Source organism: Epinephelus moara, chromosome 19 (assembly GCF_006386435.1).
Source record: "Epinephelus moara isolate mb chromosome 19, YSFRI_EMoa_1.0, whole genome shotgun sequence".
NCBI classification, from domain to species: Eukaryota; Metazoa; Chordata; class Actinopteri; order Perciformes; family Serranidae; genus Epinephelus; species Epinephelus moara.
In genome coordinates, this window is record NC_065524.1 from 18,124,973 (window position 1) to 18,145,385 (window position 20,413).

The following is a 20,413-nucleotide window of genomic DNA, read 5'->3' on the forward strand; positions in this document are numbered from 1 at the left end:
CTTTTTAGATTTATTGGGTGAATATTAACTAAACGTAAATATTTTTCTCCATCTATGTGCGAATATAAACACTATAATATTACAATACAGTACCGGACAGACGCGTCCCCCTATTTTTCGCGGTGGTGGAGCAGTCTCGTGCTAATTAGAGGCCCAAGCACAAAGTGCTGGGACTGGTTGGGACCCTTATTGTTAGTGATCAATACAAACAGGTTTGGTGATTAATTAGAGCATCCTGAACTGTTCTTTAGTTTGACCAATATGTCGGCCCTGAATCTTGAAAACCTGGTGGAAATAAATCATCAGTCATGTGTTCTTTATAGTCTCCATCTACCTTTCAGTCAGTCAGTCAATGATCCCCTTTCCTAAATATAACTGTATTAGTGGATTACAATAGTCTCCAATCAGCAGGTTGCAGGGCTTTCAAACTCCCTTTATGTGAGAGTGGTAGATTTACAGTACCTCAGGGGGAATGACAAGTTAAAACTTATATTAAACATTCCTGAGATCATGCACAGGCCTACATTATGTGTAATAATACGTGGTATTCTAATACTTTGACTATTGGAAACATCACTGATAAATAAGACAATTCAAGTTGAACTAGCATGACATTAATATTTATACACAAACAATGCATAGAAAGTCCCATATGTATTGTGGGTCTAAAACACCTGAATGTGACGGCACTGCCCCCTGCAGGGCTGATTGAGCAACTGCAACAGAAAATGTAGACAAAAATTTATGAATCATTGAAAAAAAGGCACCAAAATAACACAAACGTTACGCTCAATCATAATGAACTCAACCTGAGAGCTGTACAGCAATGTACATCAAAACTTGACTTATGTAATTGTGAAATTCATTGCAACAACAGTGGCTCACATTACTTCATTCATTCATTTATCTTCTAACCGCTTCATCCTCTTGAGGGTCGCGGGGCTCACATTACTTGACTCATTAAAATGATAGTTTTTTTTCTATATAAAGTGCAGAACAGTTTCAATCATACATCAGCTCAGACTGTATTAGTAGGCCAAACTAAATCAGCTCACAGCTGTTTCCCTGCCAAGTGAACCAGACCCTGAGAATAGAAGTGACAGATGACAAGAACGAAAGAAAAGTCATATAACCCATTTTCATTATATGCATATTTAATGGTAGAGTATGATGATATATAAACAATTTTCCAAGAAACATTTTTTTTCATTCCAAGCAATACTTCCCAGTTCAAACACATAATCACCACATGATACCCACCAAATACTTTCGATAAAACAAGTTCATATTACCAACATGTGCTTTTGCTGAATCATGATCATTGCTTAAAACCCCTGTAATAAAATGTTGCTATGTTGTAGGCAAAGCTTTATTCTCCCAACACCAGTTTGGGTTAATGTTGTGCAGAATGCTGCAATGGCAAGGAACAGCATAAAGTATTAAGACCAAAGCCAAGGCTGCGAAGTCTGAGCAACAATCCTGTTTCAAATGCGATCTTTGCCATTAAAAATGGAAAATTGTTGATAAAAAAGTAACTTGTACAAATGACCATTTTCAGTACAAAACTTGTAAAATGTAGTTGTGGTGCAAATCAATGCAGTGTCTCTTAAAATTGGTGGAAAACATTTGCAATGGTGAGGACAGTTATGTGCAGACGTGACTTGGGCCAGCTCACCAAAACAGCCATTTCATTTTTGTAGCAGCTACATTTCCAGTTCAGCATCTAATATTAATTGAATAACTTGGAGAAAAATAATTAAACGTTAAAAACATAACACTTAAATAACACTGAAAATATAGCATATGATGGGGGAAATCATTTCCCAAACACAAAAAAAAAAAAAAAAAACACAAAAAGTTTAAAACATGGCAGTAGAAAAATAAAAATGTCCATATCCACCGTGATTCCAATATAAACAACATGAAATGAAAGAAATTGTGATTCTGCTCATAAGTCCTTGAAAAGTGATTATATTTATTTAAAAACCAAGAGATAATCCAGATACCATAATCAGAATAAGGTTTCGATGCAGTGAGGTATTAGCTCCACATTCCTCTCGTCCACCAACGTGTTTGATTCTGCCGCATTTCTACTGAAAGAACTTGAGGCCTGCGACAAGGAAGAACTTCTCCAGGAAGATCTCAGAATCAAGGACGGCAATGTGGGCGGCCCGGCCAATAAGGGAGTTGGCTGTGTTGGGCAGGGCATGAATGACATCGTAACGCACTAGATTACAGTCTTTGTTCTGAAGTACTGGCAGCAGCAAGTTCTCAATCATCTCAGCATACACAGGACCTGGTATGGATGACAGTGGAACAGGCTGAACAGGCGAGGTTTGGTCCATTTGATGTTCTTTAGTCAATTTAAAATGCAGAATTATGTGATGGCATATGATTAAGTGTCTAGACAAAATTAGTCAAACACAACTCACCTGTTTGTTTGTCCTTTAATGCAGTTTTGCACATTTCTATCCGAGCAGAGTGATAGGGGACGTAGCGATCCTGCAGTGACCCCACCAGCACTACATTCTTGAAAAACTGCAGACCTTCAAAAGCAGATTGATACAAAAGTTATCTCTACAATCTCATATTCCACATATACAGCCCAAAATGTATTTGATGAGAAAAAAGCAAGGCTAACCAGATTTCTTGCTGAGCTTGTAGAGGAAAGTTTGGCGAGGGTCAGAGTTGTCGCGGCATGTCAGCTGCAGGAGTGACCCGGACTTTTTCCACTTCTGCATGAACCAAAGGCCTAAGAACAAACAGTTAACAGTTATTCAACAAGTTCACCACAATGACACAAGAGGAAGTAGTAGTAGAAGAAGAATTACTTTATTAATCCTCAGGGGGAAATTCAGTTTTTTTTACTCTTTGTTATTTTACACACACCACGCGCTCAAAATACACACATGCACACAGGACCCACAGACATGCAGTTGGATAGACGTTAGAGTGACAGAGCGAGAACTAGCATTACCTGGACTGAAGGTAGCATTAGTGAAATACCTGAAAATGGCATACAAGCCGTTTTCTGCCATCAGCTAAATGTTTTGAAACTTGCCTGTGTTGACCAGAGCAGAGCTGTTGTACAATGTACCCAGGTGAGGTCCAGAAAGGGAGAGGAAGGTGTGTAGCCTGCTCAGGTAGCACTTAAACCTCGGCCTGGTTAGTACTGAGCGAACGATGAGATTCCCCAAGGAATGACCCACAAAGCTGCAAATGAAGAATATGAATACACACTGTTAGTGTGTGACCTAAAAGTTAAATAATACGATTTGTCACCTGAGAGGTCTGAGTGAATAAGTTGGCTTTAAAGGGACAGTTCACCCCCAAATAAGACAAATATATACACATTTTTCATCTTACCTGTAGTGCTATTTATCAATCTTGACTGTTTTGGTGTTAGAGATATCGGATATAGAGATGTCTGCCTTCTCTTGTATATAATGGAACTAGATGGCACTCAGCTTGTGGTGCTCTAATCACCAAAAACTACACTTGAAAAACTCAACTGCAATGTATCTTTCTATCATGACTTGGTTAGTATAAAGAATCCACAGACCTTGTTGTGAGCAGTTTCACATATACCCATCAAATGTATCTCTGTACAGAGGGACGCATCTATCTACTCATGGACAAGGGGCTTGTGCTCGTGACAGCGCGAGTTGTAAACGTTAATGGCGTCCTCCTGAGTTGAGCTGTAACATAAGCTGGGTGATCTTGCAGTAGATGCACGCTTCCTTCTGTGTGGTGATGCGGTTGGCAGATGTAGTTCAGTAGAAAGAAAACAGTTCCTACATGAAACTGCTCACAACAATGTCTGGGGCTTATTGTGAGTAACCAGGTCATGATTTCTGAGAAGAAACACTGCTGTTGAGTTTTTCAGATGTATTTTTTGGTGCACGACAAGCTAAATGCCATCTAGTTCCACTATACTCAAGAGAAGGCAGACATCTCCAGAACTCTGCATCCCACACCAAAACAATCTAGACTGATAAATAGCACAACATGTAAAATGACATATACAGTAAGTGTAAGTGTAGATTGGGGTAAAATAAAACATCTTACCTTATCTTTGACACTGTAAGGTTGTATATCTGAATATACTGGACTATTTCATCCAGCAATCGGTCTGTCATTGACTCAAAGTCAGCAAAAGTGTCATTCTGTGGATGAGGAGAGCAGTAGATTAAAAGAAAAGACAATGTTTTGGGGTGTGTTTGACTCACTAACACTCACAGCTCATTAATGCTGATAGCAGATGACAGTAGAGTCTGTGCTTATCCGCTCACCTGGTTCCTCTCAGACATTAGGAAGTCTATACGTGCACCAGGCAGTCCAAGTTCCAGGTAAGTCTTCACCAGTCTCAGGTCTGCACTGTTACCTGCAGCATTGAAAATATGTGTATTTTGAATATGAAAAAAAAGAGCTTTTAAAAGAACTCATTTACTCTGAAAAGATGAGGTTTCCTACCATCCAGGCCGTGGACACAGACTATGAGATGAATGCCTTCTTCACAGTTTTCATCTTCCTCCAAGCTGAAGTAGGGCACAGTGGATGCCAGCTCAGGTACTTCACTATACAAGAATCCAGGCAGCCTGAGCTGTTTCATTTCTTCCTTGGCCTTAATGAACCTGCATAAGTATGATTAAACTGTTGAATATTAATTTATAATGTGGGAGACAGGACAAATATCTGCATAAAGTGTAACATTAAGTGAGATATGAAGAAAATTGTGCAGGATGACTCACGCTTTCATCTGTGGTGTGGGTGCACATTCATACCACCGCAGGCTAGAGGAAAAGGAGGTGGAGGGACAGGGAGGTCTTCCCAAGCTGTACCCAACACTGCCAGAGGCTAGGTTGGAGCAGATGGGAGCTTTTGATAAATCCTTGGTTTCATGGGGATAGCCGATGCCAAGCTGTTCAAACAGAAGACTTGTCTCTGAAGCGGCTGCATCCCCAACCTCACTTCGCTCCTCATCACCAACGCCATTAACGAAAGCATAGCCGTCCCCTTCCTCGTAGTAACCGTTCTCGATCATCTCATGCTCTGTCTCGTCCTCGTCCTCCTCAACCTGTGGTGCTGCCTGGATTCCCAGTGTGATAGCAGATGTTTCTACAGGGCTGATCTCAGACACATCTGTGCTAGAGCATGAGCCAAAGTAGTTCTCTACCATTCCACGTTTTACCAGGTCAGTGCTACTGGTGGCGGAGTTACTGGAGGGGCAGGCGGTGTGGGGTTCACTACGGGATTCTTTAACGGCTCCAGAACCAGCTGCTCCCTCTAGTCCAAGATCAGAAATGCCTAATAATTTGGGATCTGTTTCCAAGTCAAAGGCAGGTTTTAGAAGTTGGGAATCACCTGCCGTAGTGTCAGAGGTGCAGGCCACATCGATGGAAGGTCTCTTAGTGCTATCCCCAGAGAAGACCACGCTTTGCTCCTGCACCAAAACACTAGACTTCCTGCCTCGAACTTCAGCTCCACTGGAGCCCCTTGAGGAACCTTCGCCCTCATCATCTGAGGGCAAAGAGTTGATGGAAGTGAGAGAGGACTGGACTCCACTGACAGCACTTGTATTTTCTGGACAAAGTATTTCTGCTGCCCCACTGGGCCTCTGCACTAAGCTTTGCTGAACAGACCGTGGTGCAGGACTCAAGAGGGGCCTCTCAGGCTGTGGGGCAGCAACACCTGATTCAGCGACACCTACTCCTGCACAAGACTGAAATCCTGGAACAAGCTGAGTGGCAAAGGAGCTGGGCTCACTTTCAATGCCCGAGTCTGAGAGGCGAGATGAGGCACTGGGGGCTCCTCCATCTGGCAGCCTGATGCAGTCACTCTTTACCTGTACTGAGACCAGACAGGACTGGCTACGCTGTGCTACCTCCTTACCTGGCCTTTCAAACACAGAGTCCACCAGAGGTCTTGAGCCACAGAGATCCGTCTGGGTGATCTCAGGAATATTACTGGTTAGAGTTCCATCAGTCCGACATGGGAGCAGAACCGTTACTTTGTCCCCTTGGTATGGGTCCTTGTTACTTGGTTTCACCTCAATTTGCTTCACACCAGAAGACCACTGTGGCAGCTTTTGGCCACCGTGGTCCACTTGCTCATCTTTGTTAAGTGGTTGGTTGCATGAAGTTAAAACCCCAGTACCTGCCTGAGGATTATACTGTGAGTCCAAGTTTGTAGGCTTTTTGAAAAACCCTTTTTGACAAGCAGCAGTAGGCATACCGTCATCTGCAAGAGAATCAACAGCACTGATTCCACAATGTGCTGATGTGGCACCAGAGTCAAAAACTGAATTTGCATTAGTCCTTAAATAACTACTTGCGTCCCTCAGCAAGGTATCTCGTTCCTCTTCTTGATTTAGGGGAGCTTCCCCCTCCTTGTGCTTTGCGTCGCCATAAGGAGCTTTGAGGTTCTTATAGCCCACCAACACTACAGAGTCCTTGGAGCCCTGTCGGATCAGCTTCTTGGAGTTCTCAGTCTTTGAATTTTTCTTCAGCTTGACAGACTTGCCTTTAGACTTAGGCGGCGGATCAAAGCTGTCTGGCCAGGTGTTATCCATAGGGGCACACCGAGACTCAGGTATGGGGCTGGCTGCGGCACTGCACTCCTTGGAGTTGGGCTTGTCCGTTTTGCTGGACACTGAGCCAGTCCTTGTATTGTGCATGCCGAGCCAGGGTCCATCGCGATCTTCCGAATCCAACCAGGTCGAACATAAAAAAGCAACACACAAAAACATATTTGGTTTTAAAATGGTGTCAGTACCTACTGACTGTACATCTTATTGGGCAGCAATACTGGATTACTGACCTTCAGTGATAGAATCTAGGTATCTATCCTCAAAGATGATTGGCAGGGAGCTAACATCACCATCCAGGTCTGCACATTCCACTGGAAGTGGAGGCAAAGACAGGAAGTAGCTGGAGCTTTTGATAGCATTAGTCATTTGCTGGTGGCTGTGAGCACTGATGGGAGAGGAGGGGGAGGGAGGAAAGGAGATAGTAAGAGTCAGACAATGAGAAAAAAAGAGTCAGGGTTTTCCATACTTGGGCTATAGTATTTCAGACAAGTCGGTGCTGGCATAGGCTTGATATCAGCAACACTACAGTATATTTCACAATCATGACTGGCATGCCACCGCAACTTACTGTAGTTCCTGATACGCTAGTGCAGACTGTCTCGGATGTTCGAGACAAAAGAAAGCCTCAGCGAACCGTCTTACCTGTAATAATACCACATTACAGAGAATGCATTCAGTGTGACCCAGAGGTTTGAGTATAATTCTGATCAGTTATCAGAACAAAAAAGGATTATCGTAACTCAAAGGTTAACTAGTCAGACATTTTGACTTGTAGGTGATTTAATTAATTAGGACTCACTCTTAGTGTATGGTGTTCCATAGCTAGTAGGGCAGCAACGTGTTCCTGCAGGGACACCACCTCCAGGAACTGTCCCCAAAGCGCCATGAGCAGAGAGCAGAGCTGTGCCAGGTTCATATTAACGAGTTCTGCCAGCTCGTCTGGGGATTCAGCTTTTTGCTAAAAGTATAGAGACATATGTCACCCACCAGAGGGCTCAAGTGAGCATATCTCCCTAACATCAGTGTAAAGAACAATAGCATGCAGCTCTATACAACAGGGTGTGCTTACATTAAGTAAAATGTAGTTAAACAAATTCTGACATTTCTTGATTGTCAACTGATTCATGAATATTGTCCAATCATAAAAAAACTGCATTACAATCATGTAAAGCTTCATATAAAGTCTCCAGAATAAATACAAGTTAATTTATTTCCATTGCGGTGTCTGTCTAACCTACTGTCATTGGATATCTAATGTGAAATTCTATATGTGGAAACAAAGTGTTATACACTGAAATATACAAAAAGCACTTGACCTGTATAACGTACCACCACCATCTACAGGCATTCCTATCATTCCACAGCTCTGCAAAACATTCTCTATCACTTGTAATCTTGAGAGGGCCAACCCATCAGCACTGCAGGACCCAACACTAAAGAGTGGTTATCTCACCTACACAATTATGAAATGTTTCAGAGACCCATTTTAAACTCCATCCTACCAACTGTGAGGCCTTGCTAGTGTGCTGAAAGATTCACAAACTCTCTGGCTGCACAGAGAATTCAGTGGCATCTCTTCTCTATAATTTGCTGACACACCTTGAGTCACCTGGCAGCTATAAAGAATTCTCACGACTGGCTTAGGTTGAGCTTTCTGGTCTAATCTGCATCCCTTGGTAATAAAAATACTACAGCCTCAATATCCATCAAAACTACACCCAATGCTGAAAAAAAACTATACAAAGTGCAGTTTATTCCCTTCTGTCACCAGGACTCTGAGCTCACTCGCCTGATTACGTTCTTGCTCCTCTTATAGGCAGCAAGAGACAGAATTTGCATGTATGGTACCATTTTTCCCCCACCTTAAGTTTAATATTGCCCCTTATCAAACAAAGAGCATTAAACATTACTGATAAGCCCATGCACACCCCAATAAATCTTACTACTACTTCTGTCTTATGTATGAAATGCAACATAACCACACATTTCCAATAAACCAGGTCTTCACACTCATGCCCTCCAGCCATAGACACAAATTAATCCAATAACAGATTTCTCACTTTTCCAACAACTTCTATGTGGTCCTCTGCCCTACTTCCAGTTAACCCCTCCTCATGAACTAAACACCAGGCTTGCTGCTCCCTGTAAATGTTTGTCATTATTACCGAGCAAAGAACAATCAAAGGCAGGTCTTACCTTGACTTGTTCACATAAGTCAGCTAGACGGGCCTCTAAGTCGAGTTGTTCTGAGGAGGCAGAGGAATAACATTACTAAGATTCACTTTTATAATTCATCTATCTAATTAGACAGAAGACTTTTAGTAGAGCCTGTGATTCAGGCAGAATAAGGAAGTGGTGTTAGACAGCACTGGTGTCAGAAAGAACATTTTATATGACGTGACCAGAGACTACAAGATCTACAGAGCAACTGTCTTATGAGACTCTCTGACCAATGCCTAGTTATAAAAATGGAAAGAAAGATTTAGTAGGTGAAAAGACGGCATGACAGCAGATTAAGTGTGACGTCTCTGAGAAGTAGGACATAAAGAGGACATGGTGTTTTCTACAAGAAGGAAACTGGAGTGAAGAGGGAAAAAAGAGAGAAAGGCAGGCTGATTTGAGGTACTGTAAGGGTTGGGACATACCTATGTAGACGTGCCTTTGACTTCGGGGATAGGGTCTTCTGAGTACTCTCTCATATAGGACTTGCATGCTGGGCTTGGCTAGTAAGATTGCACATATAGGCATATTTAACCTCTTGATGATTTGGTCCTGTCTGATGGGTTAATATCTATCCACTTGTGTGGGTTAGGTTTAGTTAGCCGTAGTTGTGTTCAGCTGTGTATGGGAGCTGTTCCAATTTGCCATCAGTGTGCTGGTTAACAGACTTAAGTAATGAGTGCAAGTATGATTTTGTAAGTATGATGAACTAAGATTAATTAACCACAGTTAGATTCCTAAGTTAAGGTAGTGGGTTGCAGGTTGTGTAGTCTGTTTAAAGGGTAGAGTATGTTAATGTGTACGGATCAGGTGAAATGACATGACAACTCAACAAACTTGCAATATACAAACAAACACCGACGCTGAAAAAACAAAACAATGAAAATCCATCCAAAGCAAAAAAATGAATCAGAAGGTACTGTATAGCCTTGAGAATACTTGCTTTCCATTGCGGAAGGACGTAGACATATTTGAATAAACCTGGGATTTCGGATTTCATTGCTTTACAACCGGTTGTAACTCCACACTCCGACATGAATTGATGTGAGGCTACAGGGCATTATACCTAGTTCCATACGATGGGAGGAGGGCAGGTCCTTGGTGATAGAGGTGAAGTAGTCAAAGAGGCCCTGGTAGGCTAGCAGGAGATTGGAGCAGAGGTTATGGTGAAGACTGAAGGCATGCTGCAGACAGTGGTCAGACACCAGGAATGTCCTTCCCTGAGGGATCACGAGGGACACAGAGAAGACAGTATAGATAATTTAATTCTGTAGACAACATTACTGCTGTTCTGAATATTCTAAGCAGGCGCAAACATTCAAGACAAACTCTCAATCTGTAATGCTTTTGCCAATTTTAAATCCAGATATCTGATTATCTGTAATCTGCATTAAATTTGCACAGTCAGTGGTCACAAACAGAATTCTGCAAACTAAAACTGTAGTGATTCACATCTGGTAAATAAATGACTGTTAAAAACATGACTCTTAAAGAGGATTTCAACACTGATCAATAGCTGTATACCCATATTATCATTCTATAGAGAGGAAAATGGCTAAAAATTGCATATTCTGGCATCTGTAACCACTACAGCCCTTTAAATTACGACTGATCAGAACCTGCCAGTTACTTCCAGACATTTATTTTGTGTGCAATATCTGCATGGCAATGCTTTACAGTAGCTTCTGCACAGATATCTGTAGTGAAATGAATAGTCGTCGAAGTGTTGTTATTCCCAAGGACTGATGAGAGCATTGCCTGTGTTCTGTCTGAGTGATTCTGCTACATTCACACTACCGCATTTTAGAGGCAGCTTTAGCTGGCCACCTTTCTCCGTCAGAAGAAGCCAATTACTCCCGGCCAAATGTGACAGTGGTCTGATAGTTTCTTCTTCGTCTGACCTATCTGTCAACAGCCTGACACATTTCCCTGTGCTTCAAATGTAATGAGTGTAACACACTATTCTACCTGAGGCGAAGAATTGTCAAACATGAATCCACGGCCATGTCCATGTAATAATCAAAGCCTGTATTGCTGGCAGGGAGCCTTGCTTAAACAATACACGCAGGATTCTTTTTATTCTTACAGCTTTAATTGTACCTCACAATAGGAAACAACCTAGGTTCCAGCTTATCTTGACACCTATTTACTTTTTATCAAGTGCTTAATTGAGCAGTTTGTAACACATGATACAGCGGTAGCATCTTTCAGACTTTTAGAGGTTTAGAGGCATCTTCAAATTCAAAAAAGGAGATTTCTGAAGTCATTGTTCTTGCTATAAAGGAGGGCCACTTACATCTGGTGAAACTTGCTTGACATGACTGCTGCCGAACACCACGTTCTCCAGAGGTGGGATGACTGAGTCTTTGCTCTGTGGTGGAGCGTTGCGGTTAAGCCATGTAGTTTTCACTGGTCGAGGCAAACTAGGTGAACACACAGTGAAATTAAACTCAGCTAAGTCTTTAATGAGAAACTTCTAATGAGGTATCTTCTACTGCTCATTTACTGTTGTACGTGAATATCAAGTGAAATAAACAACCATCTTGTTTACTTCAACTGCACTGTTAAATTATTAAAGGTTTGTTTTGAAATTCACTGCAAACAATACTAAATAACATGATGGAGAGCAAGCAGCAACACTTGTGCATAAATATAACTATTCAGTACAACAGATGGCCCCTCTGCTGTGAGTGTCTAGTGTTTGATAGCAGTCTGACCTTATAAGGGGCTGATGTAGTGCCACTAGGGAGGCATGGATGGCTACAGAGATGACAGACAGGTGGAAGTAGTCAAACATGACATTGACGTGTTGGTGGATGCCTCGCTGAAGGCTAAAGTGCAAACGAAGGGTGCGGCCACTGATATTTTGTAGAGAGCTTGGATCATCGGGCCTATGGAAATTCAATGAGGAAGATACAGAGGTCTATATTAGGGCCTCATTTGTATGAGATGCAAATATCAAATCCACAGAAACTAACATAAATATATGCAGTAAAAATGTTGCAACACCTACGTGTAATCACCATCTGTGAAATATAAATCCAAGAAGAGCTGGAAATCCATATCATTGAGGGACTCTTCCACCTGAAAACATTGAAAAACAGAGAAGCCAGTCAGATTTAGTGTCAGTGTGTGAAAGCAAGTAATGTCTCAAGTCCATCTGTAAGATCTGTACAAAACCATTCAAGCTGTTTTTTTATTTTGATGGTTTCAGCTCTAATAAGCCGGATACATTTTGAAGCCTTTGGTTGTTTCAATCCATTACCCTGAGGACACATCTGATGTCAAAAACACTCTTAATGTGCCCTGTTTGAAGAGCTGAACAAGGATTTGCAAGTGAGCAAATTGTGTGGTACAAATAAAATACTAAACGGAAGCAATTTTGACGAAGATATTCATCATGACAGCTACGCTGCTTTGGGTTGATATTGAAAAAAAAAATCACATCTCCATTTCAGTGACATTTTGCAGGTGCATCATGCTTCTGGTGCAGGGCTTCTGATTGAAGACAGTATCCGTGAGATTTTGCAGGTGCATCATGCTTTTCATTTACTGCTTTTGGTTGAAGACACCATCTCAACTTCCAAATTGTGCTCTTAACAGTGGAAATGAAGGACTATTCCAATATTCCTGCCACAAAAAGCTCCACACCAACTCCTTTCTCTTTTTATTTTAAACAAAACACTACAGGAAACACCACAGAAAACCACGGCAGAGAAAATGTGATGTGGCTATATTCAGTGGTCAATCAATCTGGCGTAAGTCAGATTGGCTTTTACTGTATGTCCACTACACCAAGTGGGCAGGGAGAAGTAGAATCATATGGAAAAAATACAAGATAGGGGGCAAAAAACAAATTCCCTACTAAAAGCACCACCTCTCTTTCTTGAACGTACCTTCTTCTCATCCAGCAGCATCATCACTTTGAAGAGGAGCACATCGTTGACCACAACCTCCTCATTCTTGTATAGGATTTGGAAAGTTTTGCTGCAGATGACATCATCTTGGACTGAAGCAGGAAACGCCAGATCAGAGCCTAGAGAGAAGCCATATGGATTAACCGTCTGTTCATGAAAATTACAATTCAGCGATTATAGCCAACCTGCTTGTTTTAAAAAATTTCTTTATAAACTTTAAAAATACATGACCTGGTGCTGTGAACAGGCAGAGAAGCCACAGCATGTAAGATGTAATACACATGGCTGAAGTTTAAAGTTGGAGAGAAATCTAAATGGATTTCTCAGATCCAAATATAAATAAAATTAGAAATGAGCCAAAATACAGGTAATGCTATTCTTTTTACCTGTGCCAGGAATTATCAGGCAGTGTATATCTTATTGGGTCTGGATTGAAGATGAAAGTGTTGTGAAGTACTGTTTCTCCATCTACTCTACTGGGCAAGGATTTCAAAGTCATAAACATAGAAAATAAAACATTTAAGCACCGGAATTATAAACTCTCTTGATGATCCTGTTTATTTATGAAACAAAGAACTGAGTGCTTTGTGTGAAAGGAGCAGTGCAGATTTCTAAGCAAGGGGGTGAGGCATATGCACTAAGCCTTGGAGAAATACTGAGAACAAGGAGTGGCCTGTGAAATAAGCCACTATTCTACCAGCTCTCTGCTAACAAAACAATAAGTAAACCAAAACTGCTACAACAACAGCTAATTTCACAGAAACTAAATTAATGTATGCATGTTGTTAACCTGAAGTATTGGTATTACTAAATTAGAGTCATCTGTGTTTACAAGAAAACAACCAGTAGCCTCAGTGCATTACTGTACTTCATGCATACTGAAGGTTACTGAAATATTATTTAAATGGCTTTAATTGGAGAACTGAGGGGTAAAGGCCAGAGCTGAGCTGCCCAACTGGATTCACAAAGGGCACCTGAATCCTTTCAAAAAGCTCTCTTTCCATCTTCAAATATAAATATACCTCCCGGGTGAAGCAAACTGGTCTCAACTTTGTGTGGGACCCGGGGTGGCACCTTCAGACCGGCACGAATCTGGTAGAACCTGAAAATGCAGACAATGTTGTATTAGCTCGGCCCAGAGCATCATTAGCATCTCGGTGAAAGGGGAACAAACTGTACAGGTTAGCCACAAGTGCCTCTACTCGTAAAATGACACTACACCTTTCATAAATAAGTAATGAACACTTTCTTTTGCAGTCACTCATGTAGTAAACCTGAGCTCTTAGAGCACTGATGAGCCAGGAGCACAGAGCTGGAGTTTTATCTCAGCAAAGTGAACTATCATTTCACTGCTGCTGTAAGAAAAACAATTTCCAGATGTTAAAGACCACCACTGTTAGAGTTGTGCAGTTTGAGTCATATTTTCTTGAAACGTGGCATATTTAGTTTTTATTGGACACCATGTTGGATGTTTGTGGGGAAAAAAGGAAAGAAAAAAATGGAATCGCATACACTTGTTGAGGAATATTATTCCTAATTGACAGTAAGACAGGGAAATATAGGACACCATACAACACAGTGCCACAATAAGAATTGTATCAGGAAGCACAAAGAGATAGCTTAACTCATATGGTAAGTCTGTGTCACAGCTTGTTTCCTGCGGAAGATCATAAAAGCCACTAAGTGATGGCTACATGGTTGATTTAGTGCAATAAGTTGTGGAATGTGAGCTCAGTGCCATCAAACAATGACTGTCTGTTGAGTGTAACACGATTACTTGAAGCTGTTTCCATAGGTATTAGTTTCAATACATCATGTGCGACACATAGTTCAGTTAAAACATGTTTTTCTAACAAAACTGTAGAATCTCTGCTTTCTGTACCAGACCTCTGTAGTACAATAAATATTATAGGTTTTCCAAAACCAACAGAGTTTTGAAAAAGCCAGATTAGCTGATGTGAATGCAGACCCAAAGCTATTTTGTTGTGCCTCAGTCAATTTTTCTTTGCAGTATTGTTTCGCTATAAAACAACTGCAAGAACAGCATTAGTTGTGTTCACTTATTCAGGTTTCGTTGATTCAATATTATGTATAGTGTGCTATATTAGGCTTCCTAAGTTTGCCATGTTACCATCTGTGCAGCACTACGGTACTCAAGATATAAATTTTAATTAACTGAGTCAGAAAAGAGAAGCTCTTGCACACCTGTGCCCATGTGGTACACTTTACTGCAGCTCTGACAACTTTCCTAAAATGATCTAGGATCTTTACTGGGCAATTAAAAAAACATTTACCCTTGGATCTTTTCCTTTGACATTCACTGTGCCGTAATGAATTAGAAAGATAAATGTGTTTGTAATATATGCTTGGACAAGAAATTTCTTTGGTAAAACATTGAAGAGAAAATTTACCATCTTTTATGTGGATCTCCAGTCAGTGGTCATGGTAAATGTGGCTGATTGCATGCTATATTGACCGAGAAAGCTGAGCTCAAAGCCACAAAATCTGTTGCTCTTCCTGCATCCAGTGTCGTCATTCGATGTGCCATTGACGTAGTGTGATGCAGTAAGAACAACAGGTTGGATTTTGCCTAGGGTGTTATGGACGAGGATACATTTTACGAGAATATACAGCAGAGAGAAGCTGAGGCTGCAGCTGCCGTGCAAGAAGATATAGCCGTCGGGGACCCTTCAGAACCTGAGCTGCTGAGAGGAAACACCAAGTGGTGCCTTTGCTCAAATTGCCCTCCGATGCCAACAGAAACTGAATCATTCTAAGGCAATGAATTTCAAAGTGGGCAGTTCACCAACACCAACCCCTAGACAGCCCGTGTATCAATTTCTGCGTTACTATGCATGAAAGTTTTACTCCCCACTCCACTCGGATAGTGGAGTGCTGGAGACCTTCTTTAGAATCCTGAAGATACACTGAGAAAGACAACCATGACTAGGAGGGCCAAAAGGGCAGATAATCACTGAGTAAGTATTTCTTTCACCTAACGCTATTTTGTTGAGTTGCCTCTTAGTAAAATACTCTAATTTGAGCTGGGCTTTTTTTGTGAAAAGTAAAAAAGGATGGAGTCAAGCAGTAACGTGCTGGTGCTTTGGTTCAGGGTGGTTCAGACTACCAAGCCTGCATGTTTTTATTGTGTTATCTGCAGAAGTATAAGCACAACTTATAAACTTTGGCTGCTCTATAATTTGGCCAACAAAGTGGGCTCTCAAGGGCCGTAGGCCTCTAATAGCTGGGCATCAGAAGCTCATGCACAATGCATCCTGCTACATATAAGCATTGCCTGCAGGGCTCTGTCAGCAGGATCACCCAGCTTTCTCGGTCAATATAGCACACACTGAGGAATTTAGTGTTTCAATTGTCTACGTTTACCATCAACAATGATTGGTCATCCACATAAAAGGTGGCAAATTTTCCCTTTTATAAATTGCTACCTGCTTGAAACGCATAGCAAAAAGGTGTAGGATATTAGGAATGTGGAGACAAGGAGACTCACCCTCTCTGGAACAGGTCCACATTGTAGAACTTGTGGAGCTCCACAGAGAACTCCACTGTGGCCTGGACTTCAGTCATCTTGGTCTCTATAGGCAGAGGTGCCTTACATCATCTGGGATACACCTGTAGGCCTGCAGGCAAGAGTAATCAAATTAGTCATTTTAGCTCCAGCATTCTTTTACAAGGTTTTTATGAAACTTTCTTTGCACTTGGTTAAAATACAGTTTTTTACACGAGAGACAAGTTTGTAAAAGTCGAGGTCAAGACCTATATCATCAAAAAATCAGAAGCCAACAAATAAAAGACAACCTCAGCAGTAGCCACAAAGTCACAAGATCATGATTAAGAATATGTAAGATTTGGGTAATGTTCAGCTTTAATGGAGACTTATTACTAGAGCATGAGGTCTACATTTGGCATCGGTGGCCTCATGTCCTCTGGGCCTAATTGGTGTACAGCCTCAACAATTATAGCATTAGTATGACAGGGTTAAGGAAAATACTATGAATACACATTGCAGAAATAGGCCTGAAATACAATATCACCAATTGGTAGTGTTAGAAATAAACACAGACACCCTGGTCATTTAATGCAATCAAATTTAGCTTGAGATTTATTTAGACCTAATTAAAGAAAAGGCCACATCGTTGGTTTTGGCTGTAGTGGAGGCAAAATAAAACTGGCAAAAACAATCATACAGACGGTGCCTAAATTAGTCATGTATGAAATGAATAAATCATCCACTGGGAGACAACAGGTCATTGTGTTCATGCCAGTGAAAACCAATATGAGACACAAACAGCCACCATGAATTTGACCTGGTTGACACAGGTGCCTGATGCAAAGCAAACAGCACCAGGCTATGTTAATATCTAAAAATGCATCCCATCCTGGAAGAAGTGATCTTTAAAAGCTGTCAGTTAACAACAAAATTAACCTGGGTATGACACAGAGGACATGCAAGGACACCAGCAGTTAAATGAAAACACTGGCCATCCCTGAAGCATTTATGCTTTAACTTAGGTGTTAATTCCCAATAACAAAGACATCGAAATAGCCACTCTGTCACTGTTTCACAGAAACTGACTCATATTATTAGTTTGACAATTGAGCAACTCAGTCATGTGAATCAAGCAAACACGTACAAATTGTACGAGACTAAATTATTCATTCATATCAAACCAGTGACAGCTGCTTTTGTTGTGGCTACTTTGTGACTAAACTGCCCGTTTTACAATAATGGCATGAGAAGGGATTAAAGTTACTGTGCAAGTATAACCTGTATAATAGACAGTTCCCTGATTTATAATGCAGGGGTGTGCAACACAATCAACTCTGCTGCTAAGGACTCTAAAGGATCAAATTTAAATGTAGGGTTAATATCACATACCTCTGATCTTCTGAGGGTCTGATGTTTAGTTTAGGGGTCGTCAAAGCAACTGGTTTGTCAGGTTTAGTCTTAGAGCATTGGCTGCAGATGTAACACCACACTTATGTAACTTAAAAGCTATTAATAAGGAGAATATATTAAGGTGAAGAAAGGCGTTGACTGTCTGATATGCTGAAATGTCACTGCCAATAAACCAACTGACCTGTCAATGCGAGCTGGATACAGCGTATGAGTGTCTGCTGCTGAAATGTTTGTTCATAAACTTACAAATAAAACAAAACTGCAGTTATAAAAAGCCACAACCAAACAAAATGTCTCATTTCCCTATTCAAACTCTGGCAATTACTGATAAGCAAATGTCACCCACACTAATGACAATTCAAATCAACGACCCACATCGGACAACGACAATAAAACATCTATTCTTATTAAAATATATATGAAAAGGCCTTAGCTTACAGTGGCTGATGGCTTCTTCTTTTAAAGGGGGCAACCTTTAACATTACTGGTTAAAACCCCAAACTAACACAGACCAGTTTATGAACAGCTGTTGAAGTTACGACTCTATGGTTTTGATGCTATTCCCAGAGTCAGTGAGGTGGTAAAGGTCTGACCAGTGGGCACAATCTCGGCAAGGGTTATCTTTTGGGTTAACGTTACAGGTGGGAAGCTACCAAACCAACATTTCGCCAAGGGGCCCACAAAAGGTCAGGAGCGATCTTTCAAACGCATAACATAGCATACGTGAACATGGCAACGACAGAAAAAAAACTCCCTGTTGGTAGCCAGTTAGCTAACGGTAACAGTTAGCGTAACGTTAGCCACCCACCGAACAGTTGTCACCGGGTCTCACATTAGCCGCAAAGGCAAGCTATCGCTACTCACCATTGCGTTGGCAAGCTAACATTCGCTAGCTAACCAACGTTAGCTCCAATTTCAGTCCTCCCCTCGTCCTCTCGCCGTGAGCTGCTGACAGAAAACACCACAGTGCTGACTCTTTCACTTCCTTGTCTAGCTAACGTTATGGTAGAAACGCCCTTAAAATGCTACACAAAGTTGAGTGGCCATGTATCTGTCTCTGAACAGTGCTGTGTGCTAGCCTTCGAGCTAACTGTGCTCAATCTGAGGGGCTGACAGCAAGAGCAGCTCCACCTGCGCGCTTACGAGCATTTAACTGCGCGTTACTGCACATACCACAGGCGCAGTTGACGCGCATGCAAAATTGGTACCTGTCAACGAAACATTAAGGAGGTGCAGCCTGAACAAGGGACAACAATGACAAGAATGACAATGATTATTATTGTTATTATATATTGCTATTACTATCTATTACTGTCAAACATCTCAATGTATGTCTTTAGATCTTGTGACACTAGGCATGTCTCTTGTTATGAATAGGTTTCTATCTAAGGCAGGGGTGTCCCAGTTTGATCTCAAGTGGGCTGAAACCAATAAAACCATCACACAATGACCTATAAATAACAACAGCTCAATTTCCCCCTTCTTTTTGTGTAAGTAAGTATGAGCTCATTTAGTAAATGTTCATCCTTTTACAAAACAAAAGACTAGCCTGAGATGTCCTAAGAAAAACAAGTGCACTTTCAATATGTCTCAGTTTTTCCACATTCAGTCATTGTCAATACATGTGCAATAATCCATACATTTCCTGATACAGATATATGTGTGATACAGACGCAGACAGATCATTTTCTGAAGCTGCTGACTGATAATATTTTGCACAATGTTCAATATCTTTAAACATGATTATAATAAGTATGCATTCCTATATCTTAGAATTGGATTCTGGTCAGGGAGAGCCTCTGAAGCAGAATATTACATGAAGTAGGTTACTCACTCTTTAGCTTTAGCTCCTGAAACCTGGCACTTCTTAGCCCAGTCATAACAGGTCGAATTGGACCCTTCAGCAGGCTGGCTCTGGCCTACAGGCCATATGTTTGACACCCCTGATCTGAGGTTTGTGTTGTTGGGCCCATCAGGAAAGCTGGCTGTCTTTTGTGCTTTGTGTTTCATTCTCTGTGTGTATGTCTGAGTGACCAGGCCTGCTATGACTTGGCTTATTGCATCCTGCCAACAAAAGTGGATTTAAGTGCTGTTATGGTCCAGTAAGCTATTTGTCACTTTAACACAAGTGATGATGAATAGCAGGCTACGTTGAGGAAATGTGAGGGAAGGACATTAACGTACAATCAGCAGTTTCATTTCTTATTTCCTTGCACTGATGTTTCCAAATTCTTACAAAGAAGTCCCTATGAAAACATGATGAAATGCTGGGTTTCCTGATAATAAATACAGTGCATTTCAATGGATTGTGGGTGTTATCACTACACTGAAAGATACAAGTCATCCACCTTGTTTAGGGAATTGCCTCCTTATAAAAGGATGAGAATTCCTTTTCTGCCTCTTGGTCTGACAGAACAAACAGCTCGAATAGCCTCTTAGTCAGCGTCTCTTGATTTTCAGTTTGGGCTGCACTGGAAACAATCTGTCTGAATACTGTGCAACCATAGAGATTACAGAGAATGCAGATCCCAAGAGCTGGGCAAATAAAGCCACCGCAGGGTAACATTATCTTTTTCGAAGCTAATGTACTTGGTATTACTCATGCACAACCATGGAAACAGAACTACAAATGGGGTACAATACTGTGACTGTGCTTTTGAAAAAACACTAACATTAAATGCAAAGTGGGTGCAGGAAAACTCCAGTGGAATGTAAAGTTGACACTCTGGAAACTGTTGACACACTCCCCCAAATAAATGACAACAGTCA

The 20,413-nt window shown here is 41.2% G+C and overlaps 1 protein-coding gene across 2 annotated transcripts; it reads right to left on the reverse strand.

Annotated features, from left to right (window-relative positions):
- Positions 1 to 1,955: 1,955 nt before the first annotated feature.
- Positions 1,956 to 18,782, reverse strand: fam135a (family with sequence similarity 135 member A). 2 transcript variants are annotated; one of them, XM_050070425.1, is made up of 21 exons: positions 18,509 to 18,782; positions 16,235 to 16,364; positions 13,749 to 13,828; positions 12,706 to 12,845; positions 11,823 to 11,893; positions 11,527 to 11,700; positions 11,106 to 11,232; positions 9,876 to 10,029; positions 9,235 to 9,312; positions 8,786 to 8,835; positions 7,389 to 7,547; positions 7,158 to 7,231; positions 6,820 to 6,974; positions 4,752 to 6,699; positions 4,474 to 4,634; positions 4,293 to 4,384; positions 4,069 to 4,166; positions 3,062 to 3,213; positions 2,642 to 2,752; positions 2,433 to 2,546; positions 1,956 to 2,296 (listed from the first exon to the last, which is right to left on the reverse strand). In XM_050070425.1, exons 2-21 carry the CDS (start codon positions 16,309 to 16,311, stop codon positions 2,091 to 2,093), a joined length of 4,221 nt encoding a protein of 1,406 aa, XP_049926382.1. In that variant the 5' UTR covers positions 16,312 to 16,364; positions 18,509 to 18,782; the 3' UTR covers positions 1,956 to 2,090. The 2 variants fall into 2 exon arrangements, with proteins under 2 accessions (XP_049926382.1, XP_049926383.1); XM_050070426.1 differs by lacking the exon at positions 9,235 to 9,312.
- Between the last annotated feature and the right edge of the window lie 1,631 nt (positions 18,783 to 20,413).

Excerpts from the sequence above, each read along its gene's own strand:
- fam135a (XM_050070425.1), bottom strand. The coding sequence starts at position 16,311 with ATGACTGAAGTCCAGGCCACAGTGGAGTTCTCTGTGGAGCTCCACAAG. Across the intron at positions 11,701-11,822 it reads TTCACAGATGGTGATTACAC|GCCCGATGATCCAAGCTCTC; the intron begins GTAGGTGTTGCA and ends GAATTTCCATAG. Across the intron at positions 4,385-4,473 it reads CTGTGTCCACGGCCTGGATG|GTAACAGTGCAGACCTGAGA; the intron begins GTAGGAAACCTC and ends TCAATGCTGCAG.